The 24392-nt window shown below is 38.6% G+C and overlaps 1 protein-coding gene across 1 annotated transcript; it reads right to left on the reverse strand.

The window, feature by feature from the left end:
* Window positions 1–7222: 7222 nt before the first annotated feature.
* LOC139725400 (cholesterol 24-hydroxylase-like) lies at window positions 7223–23779 on the reverse strand. The gene is made up of 13 exons (XM_071636478.1): window positions 23468–23779; window positions 22571–22651; window positions 21734–21815; window positions 20713–20873; window positions 15525–15663; window positions 15092–15205; window positions 14747–14981; window positions 14517–14589; window positions 13058–13142; window positions 12112–12222; window positions 11591–11685; window positions 10911–10983; window positions 7223–9466 (listed from the first exon to the last, which is right to left on the reverse strand). Exons 1-13 carry the CDS (start codon window positions 23626–23628, stop codon window positions 9326–9328), a joined length of 1551 nt encoding a protein of 516 aa, XP_071492579.1. The 5' UTR covers window positions 23629–23779; the 3' UTR covers window positions 7223–9325.
* Between the last annotated feature and the right edge of the window lie 613 nt (window positions 23780–24392).

Genomic DNA, 24392 nt, shown 5'->3' on the forward strand with positions numbered 1-24392 from the left:
TGCCTGCTGAGGAAACTAGAACGCGAAATACTCAGTCTTGCTAAATGAATATTTATATAATCTGTCTTTAACTAGAAATTAATGTTTGGCGATTTTTTTTTTGGGGGGGGTAGGGGTTGCGGTACAGGGTCACATACACATTTGTAAACAAAAATGAGAGGATTTTCCATGTATCGTATTTATCCTAGGTACTGTATCATGTCTGAATGGAGGAACTGTCATACGTGGAGCATCGCAAGTGACCTGTCAGTGCCCCTCAAATTTCACAGGAGGGCTTTGTCAGTGTAAGTATCATGACGTAATCCTTGACTTTATGAGAAAACAGAAAGTGTGCTTACCATTCAGTACAAAACAAGCAATTTCTATTGTAAGCCTATTATACAGACGAGTTCACACAAAATGCAATAATTCCAACGTTATCAATGTTCACTGAAATATCCAAAGGAATGAGACTATTTTCCATTCTGATTTCTTCTTCACCATAGACCATGAGTTGCAAATCTCCAAACAGGAACCATTTACCATCGACATAGCACACGACGCAACGGACATTAACTTCCTGGTTCGAGGACTATACTTCCAGGTCAAACTGTCTGCAATGGAACCGAGTGAGTCGGAGGTACTCATTAGTAAGTGCAACTCTATGTATTTTTATTTGATTTCTTTAATAGTAAATCATATATACATTATATATATGTACATACACTCAGCAAAAAAAAGAAAGTAAACACTTTTTCGAGGTCATATTTTTCATAGAAGATTTTTACGAAAATCAATGTATTATATACCATATTAAAGGTAATTTAATTGCCTATTAAGCTAATAGGTTAATTAGAAAGAAAACATTACGCATGAGTAAGCACATTCGATTTTTTCCTCCAAGGCACAAAATTAAAAATTGCAATAATTGACAAGTTCTCTTCTATTTGCAAATGCCCTTCACGATAACATTGACAACAAAAGACCAGTTTAACACAATGAGAGACATGAATGAAATAGGCAAAATAAGTTTTTGTTCTCTTTATCTCTTTGTAACCTCTAAGAAAACAAAGTGGGAAACTAAGGGGGAAAAACAAAAATTTTCTGTCAAGTCAAACTTAAAATGACAAAGGGAATAATAAGCATAAAGATGGTTAAATGAGCAGAATTTCTTTATTTATTTCTTTCAATCTAGTGATTTAAGAATCCATGTGACAATTTCAAGAACCGAACATTTACAATTTCCAAATTTGAAAAAAACTCTCAAATTTCTACCATTTTTGTTAATTATTACTTCTCTCATTTCATTTGAATTTAGATTTGACATAAGATGCTTTATTTTCCCCCTTTATTTTTAGTCTTCATTCATCTTTTGGTCTTTAAAGAGATCATAGAGATCAAAGGTTTATTTTTGCAACTTAATTCATGTTTCTTTTTGTGTGAAATTTGTTGTTGTTCTTATTGTTCTATGGAAGAGCACATACGCATGAATGGCAAATTGTTCAGTTTTGCAATTTTTACTTTTGTGCCCTGGAAGAGAAAAACAATGGTGTTCACTCATGCGTAAAATTTTCCTTTTTGATGATCTACCAGGTTGATAGGCATTAAATTACCTTCAATAATGATATATAATACACTAGCTTTCAGCCAAATATTCTATGAGAAATCTAAACTTGAACTAGAAATGTCGCTAAGGCGACTGCTATGCCTCCGCCATAATGCATGATTCTCCTAATAGGTCTATAGTACATGTGGACAATGTATAATTACATTTTCACAATATTGGCAAAATATTGAAATTACATGTTTGTCACAAATGTGTTGAATGTTCACCTTCCTTTACCTAGGTTTAATTAGATGAATAGGAGAGCATGTATTTGGGGATTCAAGGACTTTAACTTGACTTTGACCCATTCATACGTGTATGAATACTGTAATTTTCAAGGTATGGAGAAAAAGTGTAACTTCTGTATTGAAAAGTACACTGTTACCATTTTCTTTTGCCTTTGACCCTAAAATTCATAGGATAATCACTGTCAGGCAGAACATGCATAAATATGTAGTAAGTTTCAAGATAACTTGAGCCACTTCTGAGATATGGAGGAAAAAGTTACTTCAGCACTTTCCCTTGATCTTTGACCTTTTGACCTTTGAGGCAAACCCCCGCCCCCCCCCCAAAAAAAAAAAGAGAAAAAGAAAATTTCCAGATAATCTAGGTTATATATGCATACACCAAGTGCAAAAAAAAAAATTGCTGGCATTACATAAATATATGTATGAGGGAAATAGTAAAAATTTGAAGTGTTGCACTTGACCTTTGACCCCTGACCTTTGACCCTATGAACCCTAGATTCTCTAGATAATAACCGCCAATCAGTACATGTATATACACTATGTTCCATGAAGATACCTTGAACAATTTCCAAGGTACGGAGAAAAAAGCGAAGTTTTAATATTTTAACTTGACCTTTTGACCTTTGACCTTCGACCTCATGAACCAAAACTTTCACCAGAGAATCTTAATTGGGTAATACATGTATACACTAAGTTCCAAGAAAATATCTTCAGGCATTGCATAGATATGGAGGAAATAGTGAAATTTTACGCATTTGACCTTGACCTTTTGACCTTTGACCTTGACCATGTGCACCCAAAAGTTGATAGGCACAACTTCACCCCCTAATACACATACATGCCAAGTTTCATTAGGATACCTTAAAAAGGTTTTGATAGTTACCCTGTCCACAATATTTATTACGGACGGACGGAAGGACGGACGGACGGACGGACGGACGGACAACCCGAAAACATAATGCCTCCGGCACCACTTCGTGGCGGAGGCATAAAAAGCGTTTACTTTCTTTTTTTGCTGAGTGTATATATGTAGGCTATATATATATATATATATATATATATATATACTCTATAGGCCTATTGGCATTTGTTTAATCAAAAGAACTTACACACATACGCACACACACACACACACATATATATATATATATATATATATATACACGTATATATATATATATATATATATATATATATATATATTTACATCATACATTACGTTTCTGCAAAGAACGATGACGCTCTTTTCTCATACACTACCTCTAGTCATTTACAAATTAATGCTTATTAAATTACCAGAAAAGAGCAAATAGTGTAGATGAATGGTCAGTCCATTTGAGTATAGTGCATTTAAATATCATTTCATGGATTGCTCATGAATGAAATATGCCCAACGGGAATCCCCAATATAACGCAACTCAATTATTGGTAGTTTCGGGGTTGATACTTCCCTTATATTTCAGGGGGAAAAAATTACTCTTACTTGTACTTGAAAACTAGAGAGCCCTAGGAATCATGTTTCCTGTTGATAAAATTCTTCCGTATCCACAGTATTTCATTTGAGGCGTAGCACGAGTGTCATCATTTGAAAGCTGCAACCAAATCTAGGAAATGAGATGCTATTTTCAGAGAAAATCACGGGTGAGGGTTACTTCGAACGCAATTTCACATCGTCATGTACATGCATTTTCATAATTTTTCATGTTGTAAAAGCAGCGCACAGAACATGCAAAACATGGTAAATACATCGTGTTCGGTAAAAAATAGCAACGTAAAATTTGTATGAAAAAGCAAAGAACCCCACTTTCTTATAAAATGAAAGCAATGCTGTTTTTTTTCTTCACCTGGACACCTGTCCCATGCCAACAGAATGCGAAAGTTGTTGCTGTGTTCCTTTTTTGGGGTGATTTCTCAGAACTACGTCTTAGCTTTCAACAAGGTATTGTTATGATTGTCATCTCCTACCTGTAATTCTGATATTGTACAAATAAACAACGGAATTTTATTTTCATCTTGCAGCATTTTGCGCTAACCAAAAATCAAATCTTCACACCATGTACAAATATGACAACCACTCTGGAATGAACGTTGGATATTCAATATCGAATATCTCGTGTTCAACGACCACATACCTCCCCATGTCGATCGGTTTCGCTGATGGGCAGTACGAGGCGAGGGTGGCGGGTGAGCAGGCATTGCTTCGATGGAAAGACCCAAATCCGCTCCCACTTAAGAGAATTCAGCTCATGTCTGAATTTCCATTTCCAACCTACTGGCTGTACGACACTCGTCAGTGATAACTTAAGGTAATGATTAATGTAAGATCCCATATGTAAATACGTTATATGTAAATGGCACAGAATCAATTAACACTGACCTTTAAAAAAGCGTGTTGAGATTGATTCTAGGATTCTTAACATTATACATAATTTGTGAAAAGCGAAGTTTTTATTATGACGCCACTATTATCTTTCTCTCTGATCCTGTTACTATTCTGATGCGGAAATATGTGTTAGTATACAGCGTGTAGAGTTGGATGACCCCTTTTACAAACCATGGTGAGTTATAGGGATATAGTTTAATTCATAGGGTTTTTTTCTCTTTCCCTCTTATTTATTTTTCTTACGTGACTTTCTCGCTAAGAAAACAAACTCCTCAAGGCCTTTTACTTCTCATTGAAATCGCAGAGTCTAGCGAAGAATCTCAGCTCTGCTTCCATTATCCTATCTCATGCAAAGTATTTCCACCATTGTAAATCATAACTTTCTTCCTAGTTAGCATTAACCTAAATCCAGTTTGATTGGCTACGTTACAAATCTCCTCAAACCACGTTTTTATCGTTCAAAATATTGTACAATACGTGCGAAATGTGTCCTTAAACACAGATAGGTATAACTTCTTTACAATCAAAAGTTTCTGAAATAGTAAGCCTTAACTTCCGGTAATAATTTTAGAAGTTGCCGTCAACTAAAACCGTACAAACTGCGATCCAAAGAGTTGTGACAAACCTTCACTCTGGTTTGTCAAGTTGAACTTAAGTTATAGATAACAAGGCAGTATTATCCTACAAACGTCGAATATCTCTCCTGATGCAGACGCTCATCCTAGCCAAATATACGTTTTGAAGGAAGGGAAAACAGCTTGCAACGAACGTACAAATAATTTGTTAAATATTCTTGGGAAGTCAAGAACCGTTTATAACATAACATCATTCCTAGGAGGTAAAGATATAGACTTGTTACTATCGTACATACTGGAGGGCGGAGGCACAAGTGAGATTAGCCCGGCCTACATCGATAATTCGAATAAGGCTTTTTTTGATCACGACATTGTCATCCCTTCGCTCTTTACTTGTTACATCTTTTCGAGGGAGAAATATTATTCGTCTGTCTGTGGTAATACATTGTGATACCCCAAGTTCGAGACCTTTTTTTACGGAAAGGAATGGAAAATATGCTCTGCAGGTAAATACTTCCAAGGATAATGCCTGTATATTCATTGTTCGATGGTATATCTGTGTTTTTCCTCAAGTAGCAATGCTGTATTCCAGTGTCATGGACTGCATGAGAGAATGTATCACATAATGGGCCCTATTGGTTGTAGCGTTACTTATCATGGATTTGGGGTAATTTGGGGCATTCAAATTACAGCAGGTATCTACATGCGCTCTGAACAGTAATTGGTTCTGATTTTGGACTATATGCCCTAGTTAGATGCAGTGCCTTCGATATTGTTTTTCTTTATATGAGGCATACTGTACTGAAATTTGAAAAACTTTCAAAATTGGACGAGACATTCTTCCCAAGCATTCTTCCCATGTCTCCCATGAAACAAGAACTTGTTGTTCCAGAAATACTTCAAGTTGAATATTACCACATGCGTTTATCAAGGCTCGACACAACACATTCATCTTGGGTGGCCCTTTCGTTCCACCACAATCATAAAATTTCAGTCATTGGTGGCCCGACAATGGAAATGTGGTGGCCCGAAAGAAAGAAATAAAGAATAACACAAAATTTATAATCATTTAATGAAACATTGATGGGATGAAATGAATCATGATATTCGTGCAAAAATTGTCAGGTATGATACAGTGCTTCAAATACCACATATTGTGACTAAGACGTAAGAAAGGAAATCATAAAGAAGTGGAATGATTTGAAAAAAAAAACTTATGACATTGAAAACATGACGTGAATATTGGCAAGTATGATAAATGGCCTTGAAGACCACATTCTGTGATTAAGTTTACTATCAAGTCTACCATATTCATTTTCAAATCTATATATTCAAATTTGGCCGTGAAATTTGGTAGTGAGGAAAAACAGTTTTTCAGAATATTCCCGCTGGCCGCGGCAGCTAAATAGCTATCAGGCACGGGGCTGAAAGTTATCCTCCAATATTCTCAATGAGAAAAGCAATGTAGACACTGTTGGTCGCCCGATTGGGCTAACCAAACATTTCTTTTTCGGAAAAAAAAAAGTGGTGGCGCGACATCTTTCAGGTGGCCCGGGGCCACCGGGATTCAGGCCCTGCACGCACACACACACACACACACACACACACACACATGTATATATATATATATATATATATATATATATATAAAACCTAAACTTTGTTTCACTAATGATCCTTGATTTATTTTTTCATTCCGCTTCATTTGAAACAACGAAATTAGCGTGTTACAGGGGGTGCACGTCACGAGACCGACACCCACAGGTCATACAGCCCACAAGTCATACAGCTCACAAGTCATACAGCCCATGAGTTATATAACTCACGAGTCATACAGCCCATTAGTTCGACACCAAGCTAACAAGGCCCACGAGACCGACACATTAAACCCCGTGCTGCATCTGTCGAACTCGTGGGCTGTTTTCACCTAGTGTCGAACTCATGGGCTCTATTTGCCTATAGTGTCGAACTCATGGGCTGTATGACTCGTGAGCTGTATGACTCATGGACCTTATTTCAATGTCGGACTCGCGGGCTGTATGACTCGTGGGTGTCGGTCTAGTGGGATGACCCCGTTACGGGGGGGGGGGGGGGGCTATACTGATTGCTGCCATTTTAGGGTGGACATTTTTGGTTTTTAGGCAAAGTTTGTTGCCTAGAAATATCTTTAGGCCAAAGCTTGCAGAGTTGACGTCTGTGATCATCAACACTAAGGCACAGTCATGCAACTTGTCTGGTACACCGAAATAATGCTGTCAAATCTGAAATCATCACTTAAGACACTTCAAGACTTATGAGTAAGAGTATACTTGTGAATAAATTTATTCTGAAATATATATCAATTCGCCTATGTACAAGTTCATACTTCGATTTGAAAAAAAAAAATCAAGATTGATATGATTGAAATATCAGGAAATAATTTGTTTAGGCAGAATATTTCAGTAAATCTAATTCAGTAGACCGACATATGCATTTCTATAACTCAGCTCATAACAAATTGATATAACAAAACATGAACACTTCTTACCTATAGAAATTTAGTTAACAAGAGATAGCACATGTACCCTTTCTACAAGTCTACCATCGTTGTTTGTCATAATAATAATACATTCCTATAATGTACTTAAAATATGTGCCGTTTAAAGCATACAGTTCATATGTATGTCTGTCGGTAGCAAAGTTGATAACAGCATAAGAGAAAGTGATGCAATTTAGTGTTCTGCGATGTTTCAATCCTTGTAATTACCATATAATGTCTAAAGGACACAGAGTGTTTTATGGAACACAGACTTTACTTTGTTACATTCATGTAACCTTGCTACGATTGATTCTCCTATATAGTCAAAGCTATCAGGGTACAGGCCTTCTGTATGTCTAATATCAAAATGTCTAATTCTAGTGTGAAGCAACACATATGTTATTACTCCGCACAGTCTGTCTCTGTATCTTATATGCCACTTGTGATAAACTGTTACTAGTAAACAATAAAATCACCCATTATTCAATCATCTAATTGGTATGCCTGCTCTATTCCTTCCATCTGTACAGGCAGCTCAAGTCATGAGTGACTAACACAACAGTTGTAACAGGATCAGAATGTGAAGATCGACGGCGAGAGTATAATGTCACTTGTTTCAATCAACAGTAGATAAACGTTGCTCACTGCGAGTAGAGCATGGCATAAGCTGGAAATGTAGTGGCCATGTTTTATGTAAGGAATAGTGCGAGATACCAAGAAACCACTTATGAAGTACTACAGACCATACCATTCTAAGTGGAATTCAAAGTTTATTTGATGAAAATCGGTTGTGGAATGGCTGAGACATCCAAAAACAAAGTAAAACACAGCGATCGTGATAAAAGATGGGTCTCATCTTTTATTATGATCGCTTTGTTTTGGATATCCTAGCCATTTCAAAACCAATTCTTATCAAATAAACGGTGAACTCCTCTGAGAATTACATGTTCTTTCATATTTCATTAGAGGTTTATTGTTATCTCACCAAAAATGTTAAAAACGTGAGACAGGTTTTGACCAAAACTATACGATCCCTATAAGAACATCAGCAAAATCTTGGTCATACACTTGTGTTTTGGCGTGATCCAGTTTTCGTTGATATTCTATTATGGTGCTGGTGTGCTATCATGCTGTTATTGTTATTTAGTTTTGTTTTTTCCAGTTTTGTCATTTACTCGTCAATATCGGAGAACATCTTTGTGGTCATCCTGTGTCATTTCTTTTCACTGCAAAAATTAATTTCTCTTCAATTGAAGATTTCAAGAACTTAACCTTGTCTTTCTTATTTACAACGAACATGTACATTGTATATAGAAAAATTGATTTCATTGAGACATTCAAACACCTTGTTAATGCCGACCAAATGAACATTGTCACTCTTCATGTACTGTTTACACTGCTTTCTTTTGACGGTTTGTTGTGTCATGTCCTGTTCTCACAATTCTTTGTACTGTATATCGCGCTTCTCTACAGTACAGACCTTGTACAGACCTTATAGTGACAGTGACCTTTTCATACCTTTCTTTTTTTCTTTTTTTTTTTGTGGTGTCGAGTTATCAGTTCAGGAGTATCACTTTTTATCAGGCCCTCAGCTTTCATTGTTTATTTCCATAATCATCTTTATTATAATGATACAAATCGCAGTGGTTTAAATCAAAGTTGACTATAATCCGAAGATCTAAAGATGTTAATGATCAAATTTCATTAACAGCTTGGTACTATGTACATGTACAAAATTCCAGCCAGGCCACTTAATTCGGCATCATATTTTCAAACGTCGCCACGCAAAGTCAAATAAATTGAACGCTCTGAATCATCATTAAACTAATTGCATGGTTTCTTTGATAGCTGACACAGACGAAGAGTTAACTAGCCTGTTAACAGGAGTACATAGTAACCTGCATAGATCCTTCACACCTTTGGTTTACAAGCAAGAAGCCACATTCTGTTGTACAGTAGACTCGCTTTACCTTTAGTTTATAGGTCTTATACAGACTAATCATAGCCGGTCTTTCATTAGGCCCTGACGGTGACGTAATTCTTACACTTGTCTAAAGGCTTGGAGGTGAGCTGGTCTATAATGGTAGTCCTCTGTCCCTGTTCTAGGCGGAACTCAAATCTCTGAAGCAGTTTACTGAGGAGGACGCGTGCTTCGATCTGATATAGAAAGTTAAAAGAAACATGTGATCGGGTAAACGGCAACGCATGAACTCAGAGAGGCTTTAAATCTTTTGATGAAAGCTTGAACCAACATGTTTTTATCACTATAGTCTCTCCAGAATTTTAGTAAGTGAGAAGTGGAACTCCCTCTCTCTCTAATCCTGGATGGCTATCCTAACTTCTCCATACTGAGATGTGTGCAGAAGATGATGGCTTGTGACCCGTTTCTGGCCAATTTCTGTCAGCTACCTGCATGTTCACCAATGTCTGCAAGGTTCTGAGGACTCTCTCTTCTATTAGGCTTCACAATTCTGATCTCAAGACAATACAAGCAGTCAAACTATTCTATCTTTGACCTTAATTGGTATATTCAGTTCAATTCAATCTGAATTTTAGTTTCAGTGTTGGACTAAACACACACTGCACTCCTTTTGTAACAAAATATTGCAGACGATTCATAGAATACAGGATGAACATGATAACAATACAATGAAACACTTTAGCGCAACATTGTAATCTATCATTGAAGGGAACACTTTGTAATGTACGACAAAATAATGATGGATAGACTCACTGAAAAGACAATGCTTGTAAAATGTGGGTCCCTCTGCACTCTAAGAAAAATAGTTTCAACCTTCATACTGGGCAGTGCTGGGAGCACCTTTCTGGGTGCAACTTTGCACCTTTCAGACAAGAAAGGTACAAAGTTGCACGCGACCAGTTATACAAGGTTGAACCTATTTTTGTACGAGTGAGAACAACGATCAGTACAAAAAAAAAGTTCGTAACTCCACTGAAGAAAAGACTGATATAACAATTAGACTACAGAAGAGAAAATTAGATACAACGGAGACAGCGACCTTCAGAAGTATGCCCAGAAAATGCAACGTCAAAGGGGAAAGGAAAATAGAGAAATGAATTGAAGAGAGACAAGGCTAGACAAGAGTTATGATAGCTGCACTCGGGCAATAGTAGCAATGAAATAATTGGGAAATGCAGATTTTGCTGGAAAACAATAACAGATCTACAGGCTAATTCGATTCTGTGGCATCATATGATTCTTTTTAAACGAATAATTGAATAGAAGGATTAATTCTGATATCGTTATTCAGGGAGTTCCAAAAATCATAAATAATCGTGCTCTGACATAAAAACTTTTTTGTCGTTATTGTTGCTGGTCAGTAGACTAACCGCCCATAATCGATATGCAAGGTATGAAGGAAAACGAAAGCAATACCTTCATAGCTATTTTTTCAAACTTTTTACAAAGTAAGGTTCACCACGGATGACATGAAATATACAATGCAAAAGCTTGCAATGCACATTTATCTATACTCTCGTACTTTTTCCAACAGTCTGTGAAGAGAATGTTAACGATATGGAAAGCAGGTAGCATTGGTATCAGGTGGACCTACACTGGACACACCAAATTATGACTTACGAGAGCAAACTGTTGACCGATGCAAGAACGCTGACCCAGAGAAAATGGGAAGTACGCGTACATGCGTCGTCGCCTATACAGGACATGTTACAAATGAAAAAAACAAGCATGAACATCACAGTCTTAGACAGATTCTTTTGTGCTTAAGAGCATTTTTAAAAGAATACAATACAAATAACTGTAATTGTGTGCAGCAGCTTGTATAATACGTAATACACCTCGCCATAGTAGATAGCATTTCTGTAAATAAAATACATATACCTTATTGTATGAGAGCATTGGTCCAGTGGAAATGAATCAGTGATAAGCGATAGGAGTGACCTTTATGAAAACCTTTACACAGCTGAGACAGGTTTCCTCTCCATACCTTGCCAGCCGGAGGTATCAACACTGCTACATTCATATGAATATGTCAGTTTCCATCAAACTGACAGGCTCTTGGAGAAGTTTACTCCCATTTTTCGATATTTTTTCCCGAAAATGAGGAAATACGTACCTCATGCACGTATTTATAATGGTCCCCTGACAAGACCATTGTTGAGGAGCTCTTGAAAAGTGTTACAAAGATCATATATACATTGTAATTATTGTATTCCACTATGACATACCTTCATTGGCCAAATAAATCAGAAGAGGATGTAACACCAACAGCCGTTTCAAACAGGACACCGAGTACTTACATTCCTTCCTCGTCCGATGTATCAAAACGTTCAGGATTGAAGAGCAGGGGATCGTCAAAGTATTCCTCCATTCGTGACATGACACTCGACAGAACCTATACCAAAACCAGAAAAAAAAGAGAAAAGTCGTCAGTCTTGCATTTTCAAAAATATATGTGCATTCTTTTTAGGGGATGACGATTAGTGAATATTGCACACACACACACACACACACACACACACACACACACAAATACATCTTATGTAAATAAACAGGCGAATATTATATATCATGATAATTTCAAAGGGACAGCAGACAACAATAGTACAGTTTATATGGATATAAAGTGTACATGTACACACATTTCGTATATTCTGTTATAAAACAGTACGTAACATACGTCCATCCAGATGGAATAAAAGAGACAAAATGAAATCATTACAATCGACGAAATTCTTAGAATTCGCAAATGCAAGTCAGGTCTTCCGACCTCAGAAGTTGTACAATTTCGACGAAACCATCAAAAAGAGACCAAACTTACTGAGACGCTGGTGCCGGTAGGGATGGTGTAGTGTTTGTATTGAATGGGACGAGCGGTCTTTCGAGTGGTACCTCCAACAGGTGGGTATAGTCGAAGTGTCTCCTTGAGAACCTGAATGTTTACATTTTAAAAATATACCCTGATGATATGGTATGTTCGCAGAAAACACACACACACACACACACCAAATAGAATATGCCTCTATACCATTCATGTTCACCACCTGATGTTCTATAACCTAACAATATCAACACATTTGCTGAATTCAGTATTCATCGACGTACAAAGTACATACTTTAAAGGACATGTTTTCCAACAATTCTGCAAAAATATAATTCTACACCCTACTCATTATTTATACGAGTTATCATTACACAGAATAGTTTTGTTCCCCCTATGTACAGATGTTATTATAATACATGTGCATGTCTGCGTCGGTCTCCACGTTGAAAACATAAACACAATAACAAAACCATAATTTCCATTTAATCAATAAATTTCCATTCAATAGTCCCATTCATGCTAAGTTACTTAAATTGGACATAGAATGCTACCTTTTACCACTACTATACGGTTCGATGTTTGTGTTAGATAGTTTATCAGAGCTTATTTCATTTACGGTTTTGTTTCCTTTTGTGTTGTGAACAAATATATCAAGCCAAATAACTACATGTAGGTCAAATTACGAGCCAAAGAAACCAAAGATGGCAGATGACATACATGTAATATGTCGATATTACTAAGCACATAATACAGTAGGTAATGGCTGTCCATATACGATATGAGGCAGATATTATCATTTCCTGGAGTTATTGCTTTCTGCACTTGCCCACGTCATTTTACTCTGCAATATGTGTCTGGTTTAACCAATGCTACCTCTTACTCATTCAATGCCATTCTTTTCATTCAGTCATTTTGTCAATAAGTTATGGATTTCATAGCCTACCTTCATCATATACTCTAGTTTGGCCAAATCGTCGTATTCCACGGTGGGTTTCTGTCCAAGCACTTCGTCCACTTCTGCACGCAGCCTGCATGAGTGATGAGAGATGTATGGCACTTATCAGTAACCTTTGGGCTTTACATTCCAATGTTCATATCACTCTAATATAAGTATATAACTACCCCCACCTACACACACACACACACACACACACACACACACACACACACACACACACATAAACACACATTTGTAATAAAAAAGGAAGAAAATCGAAAGAACAAACGTTTACAAATTTTGTCGTCAATAGAGGGCGCAAGGAATATCTAACCATTTGCATCGCTGTAGATTTAATAATAATTATTGTATCCCCCGAACAGAGTTCGGAGGATACTATGGATTTGGCCTCGTCGCGCCGCGTCCGCCGCCGCCGCCGCCGCCGCCGCCGCCGCCGCCGCCGCTGACGCTGCCGCAGAGTTTTCCTTATGAGCGCTCTACTAGCTGCGTTTCTCCAAAGTAAATTTTAAAGGGTCTGCTACTGTGTGTGACGCTGGCCTTATTTCTTGACCATTTTTTTTTTTTTTCAAATTTGGTATGCAAATATATCATAGCCAGATCTATACATCTATACCTATTGATAATGCTGCCCTCACTGTTCCACCTTTTACAGGGTCAAAGGTCACCTCGATCGTGTCAAAATTTGCAAAAGTGCTTATTTATGCAATAACTTGATTGTTACTCAGCAGATTTTATTCAGACTTGCTAGGGAAGAGTATGGGTGATCATTCTACATGAAGGACCCAACAGTTTGTGGTGACGGCGCCCTCAGTTTTCCGACTTTGGATGCCAATGCACATTTCTTGTGTGTGCTCTATCAGCCACATTTCTTTTAAGATTTTCTACATATTTGGCAAAAATGTGCATTATAGTGAAATGAAGATGCCCATAGTTTTTGGCGGTGGCGCCCTCGCTGGTTCCGTCTTTATATATGGAAAGGTAAATTTTACAGGGTCTGCTTGTGTGTGCGACGCTGCCTTGTTTCTTGACCGATTTTTTTTTTCAAATTTGGTATGTAAATGTATCATAGTCAAATCTATACACCTACACATATTTGGATTTTATAGTATCCTGCAACAGTTGCCATATCATACAAAATTCTGGCCTAAAAAGTAATCCAGATGGAGTATGGGAGACGGGTTCGGGGGATACATGTGCTCGATTGCGAGTGCTTCTAGTTGATGATGCGTTTGTGAGCATCGAGAAAAGACATTGCAATCACTGAAATTCATATCGTCCCGTAAGATTAGTATGCAAGTGTGAAAGAGTCTCTTGTCGCGTCAGTCCACTTGAATTTGGTTTTAATACAGAATGCCTTAACCTATGAACGTCTATAATGACAGGAAAAATGTTTTGCATATTGAAATAGTTTCCAAAGTTCAAGTCACAGTCAGATGAACCTTACTTCTTAGCAACATTTGGATGCCTCCCGAGCTGCTGTATGGTGAAGGCAAGAAGATTGCTTGTAGTCTCTTGACCTAAACGTGAATGGAAGAGATAAAATAATAACAATTCATGCGGGAAGCAACCACATCAAAGCAAAGACCAAATGATATTACCCTATTGTGTAATTCAATCATAAAGACTTTTGATTATCTGAGTCACGTAGTTTTAGAAACATGATTCAATACTCACCTGCGATGAAGAGAGTGACGAATTCATCCAATAGATTTTCCATTTTGAAGTCTTCACTTGACGTCAGGTCATTTGAAGCCGTTAGGATCATAGTGAGAATATCCATGGGTACTCGCTCCCCCTGCTTGCGAGCACTGATGCGTTCCTCTACGCACTTCATCCCTGTTTCCCGCACCAGGTTAATGCAGGATATGACTCTCTGACGAAGTTCACGTGCTTTGCTCCTCACGTCATACTAAGTCACAAATGAAATATACGAAATAAAGAAAACAGGAGCCATTTCAAGAGTATCTAATTGATCTACACAATTTGACTACAATCAATACGCGATTAGAAACTACTTACATCCACAAAGGGACTGTCGAAGAGTTGTTGCATGCCGTGAAGCACAGTGGTAATTGCTGAGGGAAAGGGACAATCTGGATCAGTTATCGCATTCGTGTTGAGGCTGAAGCCAACCTGTAAGAGGGAACGCAAAGTACATCAATAGTTGATCTGAATTTGTTGCATTGCAAAATATGAGTAAAAATCGGTCATCCACCATTCTTACAAGTTAACAACATGAAATCTAGAATATCGCTTTAAGAATGTAATGTGTTGTGCCACATGTCACAGCAAACAGTTAGAGTACTAATGAAGAAACAACAGAAAGGAAACATTATGAAACAACCTTAATTCAATTCCAATATCGTGAAAAAGAAAGATTAAGATGAAGATGGAGCAGAAGTTACGGACATGTAGGCCTATAACTCAGACCCATTTAGAATGTCCACCCTACCTTGGCGATGACGTCAAGCGTTACGTTGTTGAGTTCGTCCAGCATAGCGACTTCTGTCTTACCGTCTGCCTTCTCCAGTAGTTTTTGACAGAGTACATCGGCACTGTCGTTGAATTGCTCCATCATTCCTATCAGATACCTGGTGAAAAGTAAGTATACGAGGGTCTAATTGGACTGAATTATACACACCTGAACAATATGAGAGATCCTGGCTGATATTGTGGCAGTTGTAAGAAACTATATCGGTTTGCTCGTAAATTCGCTTGTCATAGTGGCCAGGGGCTTAATTCTTGCAGCAGTTTGACGGAAAGTATGAAGGGATCAAATCATCTCACCTGAGAAAGTCGGCATGAATTCATGCTGACTACATTATGTCAACTCATGGGCGTCACCAGGGGGGGTGCGTTGGGTGCGAACGCACCCCCCTTCAGATCCTTAAAAAAAAAAAAAAAAAAAAAAAAAAAAAAAAAAGCTTCAGTCTGCAAGCGACCTCAACGCCGGACGCTAAATGATTATTCTTTTCTATTTTGTTTTTAATTTTGCACCAGGGACATTAAAAAAAAAAAATCGTGGGCAAAAACAATTCGCACCCCTAGTTCTGGCAGCACTGATTTCATACATATCTACTAGTATTCTATACAGTGTTTACTATGTATCGACCGTACTGTACATCCGTATGGTACGGAACACGTACACGTTTGCATGTACGTGTGCTACTTACAAGTATGTAGGGTCTATGTAGGTTACTTCTGACCAATCCATATTGCCAGCCCAAGAGCGAGCCCTAAATTAGCCTCATAAAAAAAAAGAATGGAGGGGCAAGCATATCATTTTGCCCCCCCCCCTCCATAATTCCAGAGACGAGAAGATTTTCTTACCTTTTATTTGACAGAAAAAAAAGTTGCCCCCATAAAAATATTGGAGGGGCAAGCATAATTATTATAATTTCGCCCCCCCCCCATAATTAATAATTCCCGAAATGAGAAGATTTTCTTGCTTTTGAAAGAAAAAAAAAATGTTGCCCCCATAAGAAATATTGGAAGGCAATTGCACCATTTGCCCCACCCCACATGCTCATAATTCCCGCGATGAAAAGATTTTCTTGCTTTTTTGTTAGAAATCTGTCCAATTATTTCACCCAAATGCAGTGGCGTAACTACGGGGGGGGGGGGGGGAGGAGGGGGGAGGGGGGGGGGGGAGGGGGGGAGGGGGGAGGGGGGAGGGGGGGGGGGTAAGAAAATCATCTAAGGTAAGAAAATCTTCTATGATTTCTTTTAACCATGAAATAGGTGTATAGTGTGAAACATTGTTCAAAAAGCCCGGAGCCGACAAAAGATTGTGATTCAGCGTGATTCCTGGGGCCCGTTGCATAAAACTCCAACCAGATTTTTTTTCCGGTTGAAATCACAAAATTCCGGTTGGAAGCTCCCAACCAGAGTTTTTATGCAACGGATTTTACATTCTTAGGTTAGCAACCTTAAAAAATTCAGGTTGGGCAAATCCCAACCTGAATTTTCTAAGGTTGCTAAAAAAGTTTTATGCAATGGGACCCTGGTTGGCATCCTGCATAAAAGCAGTATGTGCGCAGTGTGTACTCAGAATATCCGAACGGCAAAAAGAGTCGCTACAATGTTGCACAATGTGATGTAGAATTTACACCTTTGTACCTTACGCTTCGTTATATCAAAGCTAGATCATTGATTTTGCAGTGTTGCTTTACATATTTATAGTCTATATAAAAATGTCTTGCATTGCCAATAAAAAGACTTGACCTTTATGGGCTAATTCCTAACTTTTCCATGTATATAATACACACACACAAACAAACACTCACAATTAGGGGATGCTCTAAAGTGCAGATTTTGGACATCCTTCCCCCGCTTGGTCACTTCGACGCCACCTCGCTGGTTATACCTCCCCCAGTCATGAACATAAACCGACACCCTTGACTACCAGTGGCGGATCCAAGGGGGGGGGGGGGTGCACCGGGCGTCCCCCCCCCCCCCCCTCACAATTTCCAAAGCGAAAAAATATAGCTTCAAATGGCAGTTTTTGTCCGCTCGCTCGCATTTAGTCGTATAATGCCATTGAAGTTGCTGCCAGTAATTGTCGGCAGTTGCACCCTGTGCGCCCCCCCCCCCCTCAATTTCCAAAGCAAAAAAATATAACTACAAACGGCAGTTTGGGGACTGTAAAATAACACAATTTTCAAGCTCGCTCGCTACCGTTCTCGCATTTAAATTCTCCTGATATTGCTGCCAGTAATTGCCAGCAGTTGCGCCCGGTGCGCCCCCCCCCCCCTTAATTTCGAAAGCAAAAAAAGACATAGCTTCAAACGGCAGTTTTTGGACTGTAAAATGTCAAAATTTTCGAGCTCGCTCGCATCTAAAATCTTTATGCAATTCTTCTGATGTTACTGGCAGTAAATGTCAGCAGTTGCGCCCGGTGCGCCCCCCCCCCCCTTAATTTCCAAAGCGAAAAAATATAGCTACAAACGGCATTTTTTTTTACTGTAAAATGTCAAAAATTTCAAGCTCGCTCTCTTCGCTCGCTCGCATTTAATCGTTATGCAATTCACCTGATGTTGACGCCAGTAATTGCCAGCAGTTCCGCCCGGTGCGCCCCCCCCCCCCCTTAATTTCCAAAGCGAAAAGATATGGCTAAGAACGGCAGTTTTTGGACTGTGAAATGTAAGATTTTCAAGCTCGCTCGCTCGCATTAATAATAATCGTTATGCTCTCCTGATATTGCTGCCAGTAATTGCCAGCAGTTGCGGTCGATGCGCCCCCCCCCCCCCCTTAAATTCCAAAGCGAAAATATATAGCTAAAAACGGCAGTTTTTTTTTTTACTGTGATGTGTCAAAATTTTCCAGCTCGCTCGCTACGCTCGCTCGCATTTAATTGTTATGCCATTCTCCTGATGTTGCTGCCAGTTATTGCCGGCAGTTACTCTAACCCCCTTTATTTCCAAAGCGAAAAAAATATGTCTCCAAATGGCAGTTTTGGGACTAAATGTCAAACTTTTCAAGCTCGCTTTCTTCGCTCGCTCGCATTTAATTGTTATGCCATTCACCCGATGTTGCTGCCAGTAATTACCAGCAGTTGCACCCGGTGCGCCCCCCTTAATTTCCAAAGCAAAAAGAAAAAAATAAAAAAATGACTGTTTCAAGCCGATAAAACATGCAAAAAACTTGCATCAAATTATTTACTATTTAGAACATCAAAATGCAAAAAGTGCTCACCGTGGGAGGGGGACACCCACATCCTCCCACTCGCTCACTCTCATCGCTCTTGCTTGGCCGCGTTCATGATATTCAGTGTAAATATTAAAACAGGAAGTTTATTTGGATGATACTATTTTGCGGGCAAATTGTTCATTAATAATCTACATCAAAATTTACTGCTACCTTAAACAAGTGGGACTGTTTCAAGTCGATAAAACAAGCAAAACATGCATCAAATTGCACCATTTACAACACCAAAATGCAATTTCAGTTCTAAGAGTGGGAGGAGGGGGGGGGGGGGGACAACAGGTACTTCTACATCCTCCTCTCCCCCCCCCCCCCCCCCCAAAGATAAAATCCTAGCTACGCCGGCCCGGCGTAGCTAGGATTTTCCCCGCTTGGTTTCCCTCAAAAAAACAGTAAAAGTCTAGGGATTGAGAGCTTCCTATCATATTCCAAATGTCTGTCCAAAAAATCTCGTTACATTTTAGTGTCAAAACGCACCCCCCTTGAAAAAAAGCTGGTGACGCCCCTGCAACTTTTAGTTAACGTTATTTGTAATATTCCTCCAAATTGCAATGCTCTATTTCTTTAAAAAGTCATCCCTCCGTCAAGTCATCCCTCCTTCACTGTTCATCAGGTCATCCCTCCTTCGTCAAGTCATCCCTCATTCATCAGGTCATCCCTCCTTCATTAGCCATCCTCCTCCGTCAAATCCTCCCTCCGTCAAGTCATCCCTCCTTCGTCTAGTCATCCCTCCTTCGTCAAGTCATCCCTCCTACGTCAAGTCATCCGTCCATTGTTAAGTCATCCCTCCTACGACAAGTCATCCCTCCTTCGTCTTGTCATCCCTTCTTCGTCAAGTCATCCCTTCTTCATCAAGTCATCCCTCCTTCATTAGGTCATCCCACCTTTGTCAAGTCATCCCTTCTTCGTCAAGTCATCCCTCCTTCATTAGGTCATCCCACCTTTGTCAAGTCATCCCTTCTTCGTCAAGTCATCCCTCCTTCATTAGGTCATCCCACCTTTGTCAAGTCATCCCTCCTTCGTCAAGTCACCCCTCCTTCGTCAAGTCATCCCTCCTTCGTTAAGTCATCCCTCCTTCATCAGGTCATCCCTCCTTCATTAGGTCATCCCTCCTTCATTAGGTCATCCCTCCTTCATTAGGTCATCCCTCCTTCAGTAGGTCATCTCTCCCTCGTCAAGTCATCCCTCCTTCGTCAAATCATCCCTCTTTCGTCAAGTCATTCTTCCTTCATCAAATTATTCCTCTTTATTTTCAACAAAGTATTTGTTTACAAAACATATCGGGCGGAAAAAAAACACAAAATGCATGTTATTCTACATGTATCCAAATATAATATAAACAAAATAAATTGTGGAGCCAAGATGCATGATATTTACAACATAATGTTGAGAATGTTGAAAATGGAGGGGAAGCTTAAAGGGACTGTACAGTACTGGTTGAGGTAGGGATTCATGTTTTGAACATTCCTAAGTGAGATAATGAAAAGCCCCTTATGAAATATGAAAGAGCATGTAATTTTAAGAAGGATTCAACGTTTATTTGATGAAAATTGGTTTTCAAATGGCTGAGATATCCAAAAAAGTGCTAATAATAAAAGGCGACATGCCCCAACTTTATTAGTACCTCTTTGTTTCACCTTGTTTTTGGATATCTCAGCCATTTCAAAACCAATTTTCATCGAATAAACTTTTGATACCCCTTAGAATTGCATGCTCTTTGACATCTCATAGAGTGGTTTCTGAATATCTCGCAAAACGTTAAAAGCTAAATCTTCACCTCGACCAGAACTGTACACACCCTTTAAAAGCAGAGCTTGTACTATGCATTCCACTCTGAAGTCATTCCTACTCCATCAGCTCGTCTTCTGTATTCCATGTCATGTTTAATATTCGTAGTAAAAAAAAAAATGTATGCTGTTGTTTCTCCTCGTACTCACTTGCGTCTGAATGCTGGATTTATGATGGCTCGTCTGTGAAACCACTTTTCATGGTCGATTTCAGACACCAGTCCATGTCCCATGAAGCGTGTTCCGAACAATTTCTGGAAAGCCCTGTATATCTCAAACGGCTTCGTATGGTGACTGTCGAGAAGGAGTTCCTATCAGAAGCGGCATAGAGAGAAAGTTTTTATTATGTAAAATTCCTCGAACACAGTAAGTTGCGAAAGAAAACAAAGTAAAACACACAAATACACATGTACGTAACATTGAAGAGATCATCGTACGGTATCAAGACTGCTTGAATACCAAGCAATCATGTCATAATCACACACTGCATCATGATAAAAAAAAAGAAAGTTTATCTCCTGTTGCTCATCTAAAGCACAGGTTACATAATTACGTTCTGAATGCTTTATATAGATAACCGAGGAGACGAATCTTCTTTCATCAGGAGACTGCGACCTTCCATGCTCAATATTGCAATACATCATAAAGGTTGTTTTGTTGTTTTTGTGTTGCTTTTATATTAACAAGTGAATACATCAGCGCAATCCATCTCGTCCTGCCTTTTTGGCGTTTTCTATTAGTAAAGGACGAATGCTATATATAGTTCGGAGATCAAGTATCACCAAGAACAACACAACACATAACGAACTGCATGACGCTCACTAGATGCTGATGTCCAACATTTTGCAACATTTTTTTTTCATTTGTGCTACATGTTACAGACTATTATTTCTAGTAATCGTGCAGTAACGACTTCTCTTACTCATGAATATGATAATACGAGTTGAAGCAGAGAATATGTAAATCTAAAGGAGTCACCTTGAAACATGAAAATTATCATAGCAGAACGCCGTTTGACGTGTGAAAAAGAACTGAACCGACATCATTATTTAAGATACAACAGTGGCGGCAGACCATCATTGCAAGTGATTTTTTAGCTTTTTTCAAAAGTTCTCGTTTTCTTGTTTTCAGAAAGAGTCTGATTTTGAATTACAATCACTATCTATCTTGCCTTCACAATATCCTTCGAGCATGCCAAGACATGAGGCATCCAAAGAAATCGCACCCAGAAGACAGGTCCATGGGTTTGAACCCTGTATTGCACAACAACAAAACAGATACGAAGAGTTATCTTTCCGTGAGTGGATTGTGTTTGCAATGTTGATTGATTGCATTGAAGACAAAAATGAGGGCGCCTCGAAGGACTCAGATGAGTAAAGATAATTAACGCACATGTACTATAATCATCATTTCTAAATATAGTGTGTTCCTTGATAAGTTCAGTTATCTTCGACAGCACGTTTTCTCCATTACAGCGCCCTACAGCTAGGATATTACAAATTATTGGAAATGACACATACTTTCATCCATAATCACGCTCAAAACAATGCATCATGTTTCAAAGATAGTTTCTACAGGGCCTACGTAATTAATTCATGTAAAATGAAATATATCAGTACTTATAGCTAATACATATACATGAGCTGACAATCTTTATAGTGCCGAACGTTAGTTTTCAATTACGATTTAATGTAAAATAACAAACAGTGAAGAATCTACTCGTATACACCAGCCCTATATCGCCATTCGGATGTACTATACTATAGCATAGCCACAACAATGGTATAGGCCCTAATGAAGACAGTAAGTCCTCCGTCTGCAATGTGTTCACGTTTGAAACTGATGAACCTCATCAATGATAACAATGTTGCCATTAGAACTGCAACCGTGGCATACAAAGACTTTGACAAGCTTTCCTTCTATTTCTGTATCTGAGTGTTCATTTTCATACCATTTGGACGTTGTCATGCTTTTCAAAGTATATCTATCACAAACAAGATTCACTCACAACAGGTGTATGTTCTGGCCGTTACATAATGACAGCTTCTCCTTCCCTGAAACAAGCTCGAGGATGTTTCCAAATACAAAGCTGAGGAAAAAGATAGATAAACGAAAGACAAATCAAGAGATTAAGTAAACATGGTGTCAATAAGTTAGAATGTATTTTACAAACGAAAACTAGGAGACGGAAGATAGTCATTATATACCTATGTAAAAATTTAAAACCAAAGAAACATAAAGAGAAATCCTCTGAAATTTCCATCTCATTTCCTATTACTTACTGGAAGTGGCCCATTCACTATCATTTTACATATAAATTACTATCATCAGGATCGAAGGTTACGAGTTTACCAGGCATATATCTTTGCTGAGCAAATAATAGGCTTATACGCTGACTCCAGAAAACAAATGTCCATTGCCGATACCATGCAGGCAAGCATGCACTCCGCTGTTCAACATGGTAAAGCATTTAAGAGCTGTCTCTGAATTTTATACACGTAATGACAAGACATCTAGCCTAGCCTTGCTACATATTCCTCCCACTTTCGCTCCCAAGGTAACTATACAACAACAACAACAACAGCAGAAACAACAACAACAACAACAAGAATTCATACCCATACAAAACCACATGTTGATCATTGCCGTAAACTCTAGATTTAATGAGAGCGGGCAAAGCCAAAATCGCCGTTTTCATATATTGCCACACAGTAACTACGAGCCTATAGATATACATGTATTCCCATGCAAGTTCGGACACGAACACACATAAACACGATACGTATCCCTACAGCAAAATACAAAAGCTTCTATATGCATGCATTATGGCAAATATACCACGCGTATTGAGTTAGAATATGAATATGCAGTTGTGATCGAGTGAAGAGCAATGGCTGTACTTCACCTCTTCCTCTTGGGACCTGGGAAGCCTTTGAACCGACGTTCCACACGGAGCACTAGCGCTGAAAACGCGAGAAAAGCTGTGAGCAAGAGACCTATGATCACCAGAACAGCATACCCGAGAATTGTCAGGAAAAGGCTCACACTTACAGGCCAGAGAGACATATTGAATCAGATGTCAGTTTGGACGAATATGAATATTATATGACCTTCATTAGGCTGAAAGTAATGAGCCGGATAGAGCTGTTATACCCTTTTCGTAAAAGCGTGATTTTTAATAGTCTGAGGAAAGGCAGTATGCTAGTTTCGTATACTATCTAGCTGGGTGACCGAAATGGGTATAATGGGTATGATGTACATGTATATAGGACAGGAACGGATTGTGTGGCACGAAGATCGCGGTCAGAGTCCATTCGTGACAATCAATTTTTGGTCGACTTGCACCTAGTTGCAGCACGCTCGCTTCATGCAACAATGACCTTTATTCACATTTGTTTGATTAGAGCATAATAAGTTTACTGAGTTTTCATATCTCATTGATAAGAATAGTATCATTATTATGTTGCATGCGTTTTTGTGTGCTATAAAAAAATCAGATTGTGAGACGTAATTACCTTCACCTAAAATACTGTCTTTGCAAAATAAATTGCATTGACATACATCATAAGTGTGACAGTCGGTAAGAACTCACGAATTATTTTTCAAGTATTACACACGAGAAGATGGTGCACTTGAGTTGCGTAAATTCACTCTAAGCATTTACGCAGAGTTGTTTTTTTTTTAACGAGCAATTTCATTTAAAAGTCAGAGCTGCACTAGGTAATCCCTATGACGTCTTGATAATCAAAATTTTTACAAAGTTTCTTCATAGCTTATTGTAAACAGGACAAGTATGGTATTCATTATGGTTATGCTTTTAGGCCCTATAT

This window comes from Diadema antillarum, unplaced genomic scaffold (assembly GCF_040938485.1).
Source record: "Diadema antillarum isolate AM-2024a unplaced genomic scaffold, OU_Dant_1.0 seq00000039_RagTag, whole genome shotgun sequence".
In the NCBI taxonomy this organism is placed as follows: Eukaryota; Metazoa; Echinodermata; class Echinoidea; order Diadematoida; family Diadematidae; genus Diadema; species Diadema antillarum.

Coding starts and splice junctions, on each gene's coding strand:
- LOC139725400 (XM_071636478.1), bottom strand. CDS start 23,628: ATGTCTCTCTGGCCTGTAAGTGTGAGCCTTTTCCTGACAATTCTCGGG. Junction 22,652..23,467: donor CCAGGTCCCAAGAGGAAGAG/GTGAAGTACAGC, acceptor CTTTTTCCTCAG/CTTTGTATTTGGAAACATCC. Junction 11,686..12,111: donor CTACCGGCACCAGCGTCTCA/GTAAGTTTGGTC, acceptor GTTTTGGTATAG/GTTCTGTCGAGTGTCATGTC.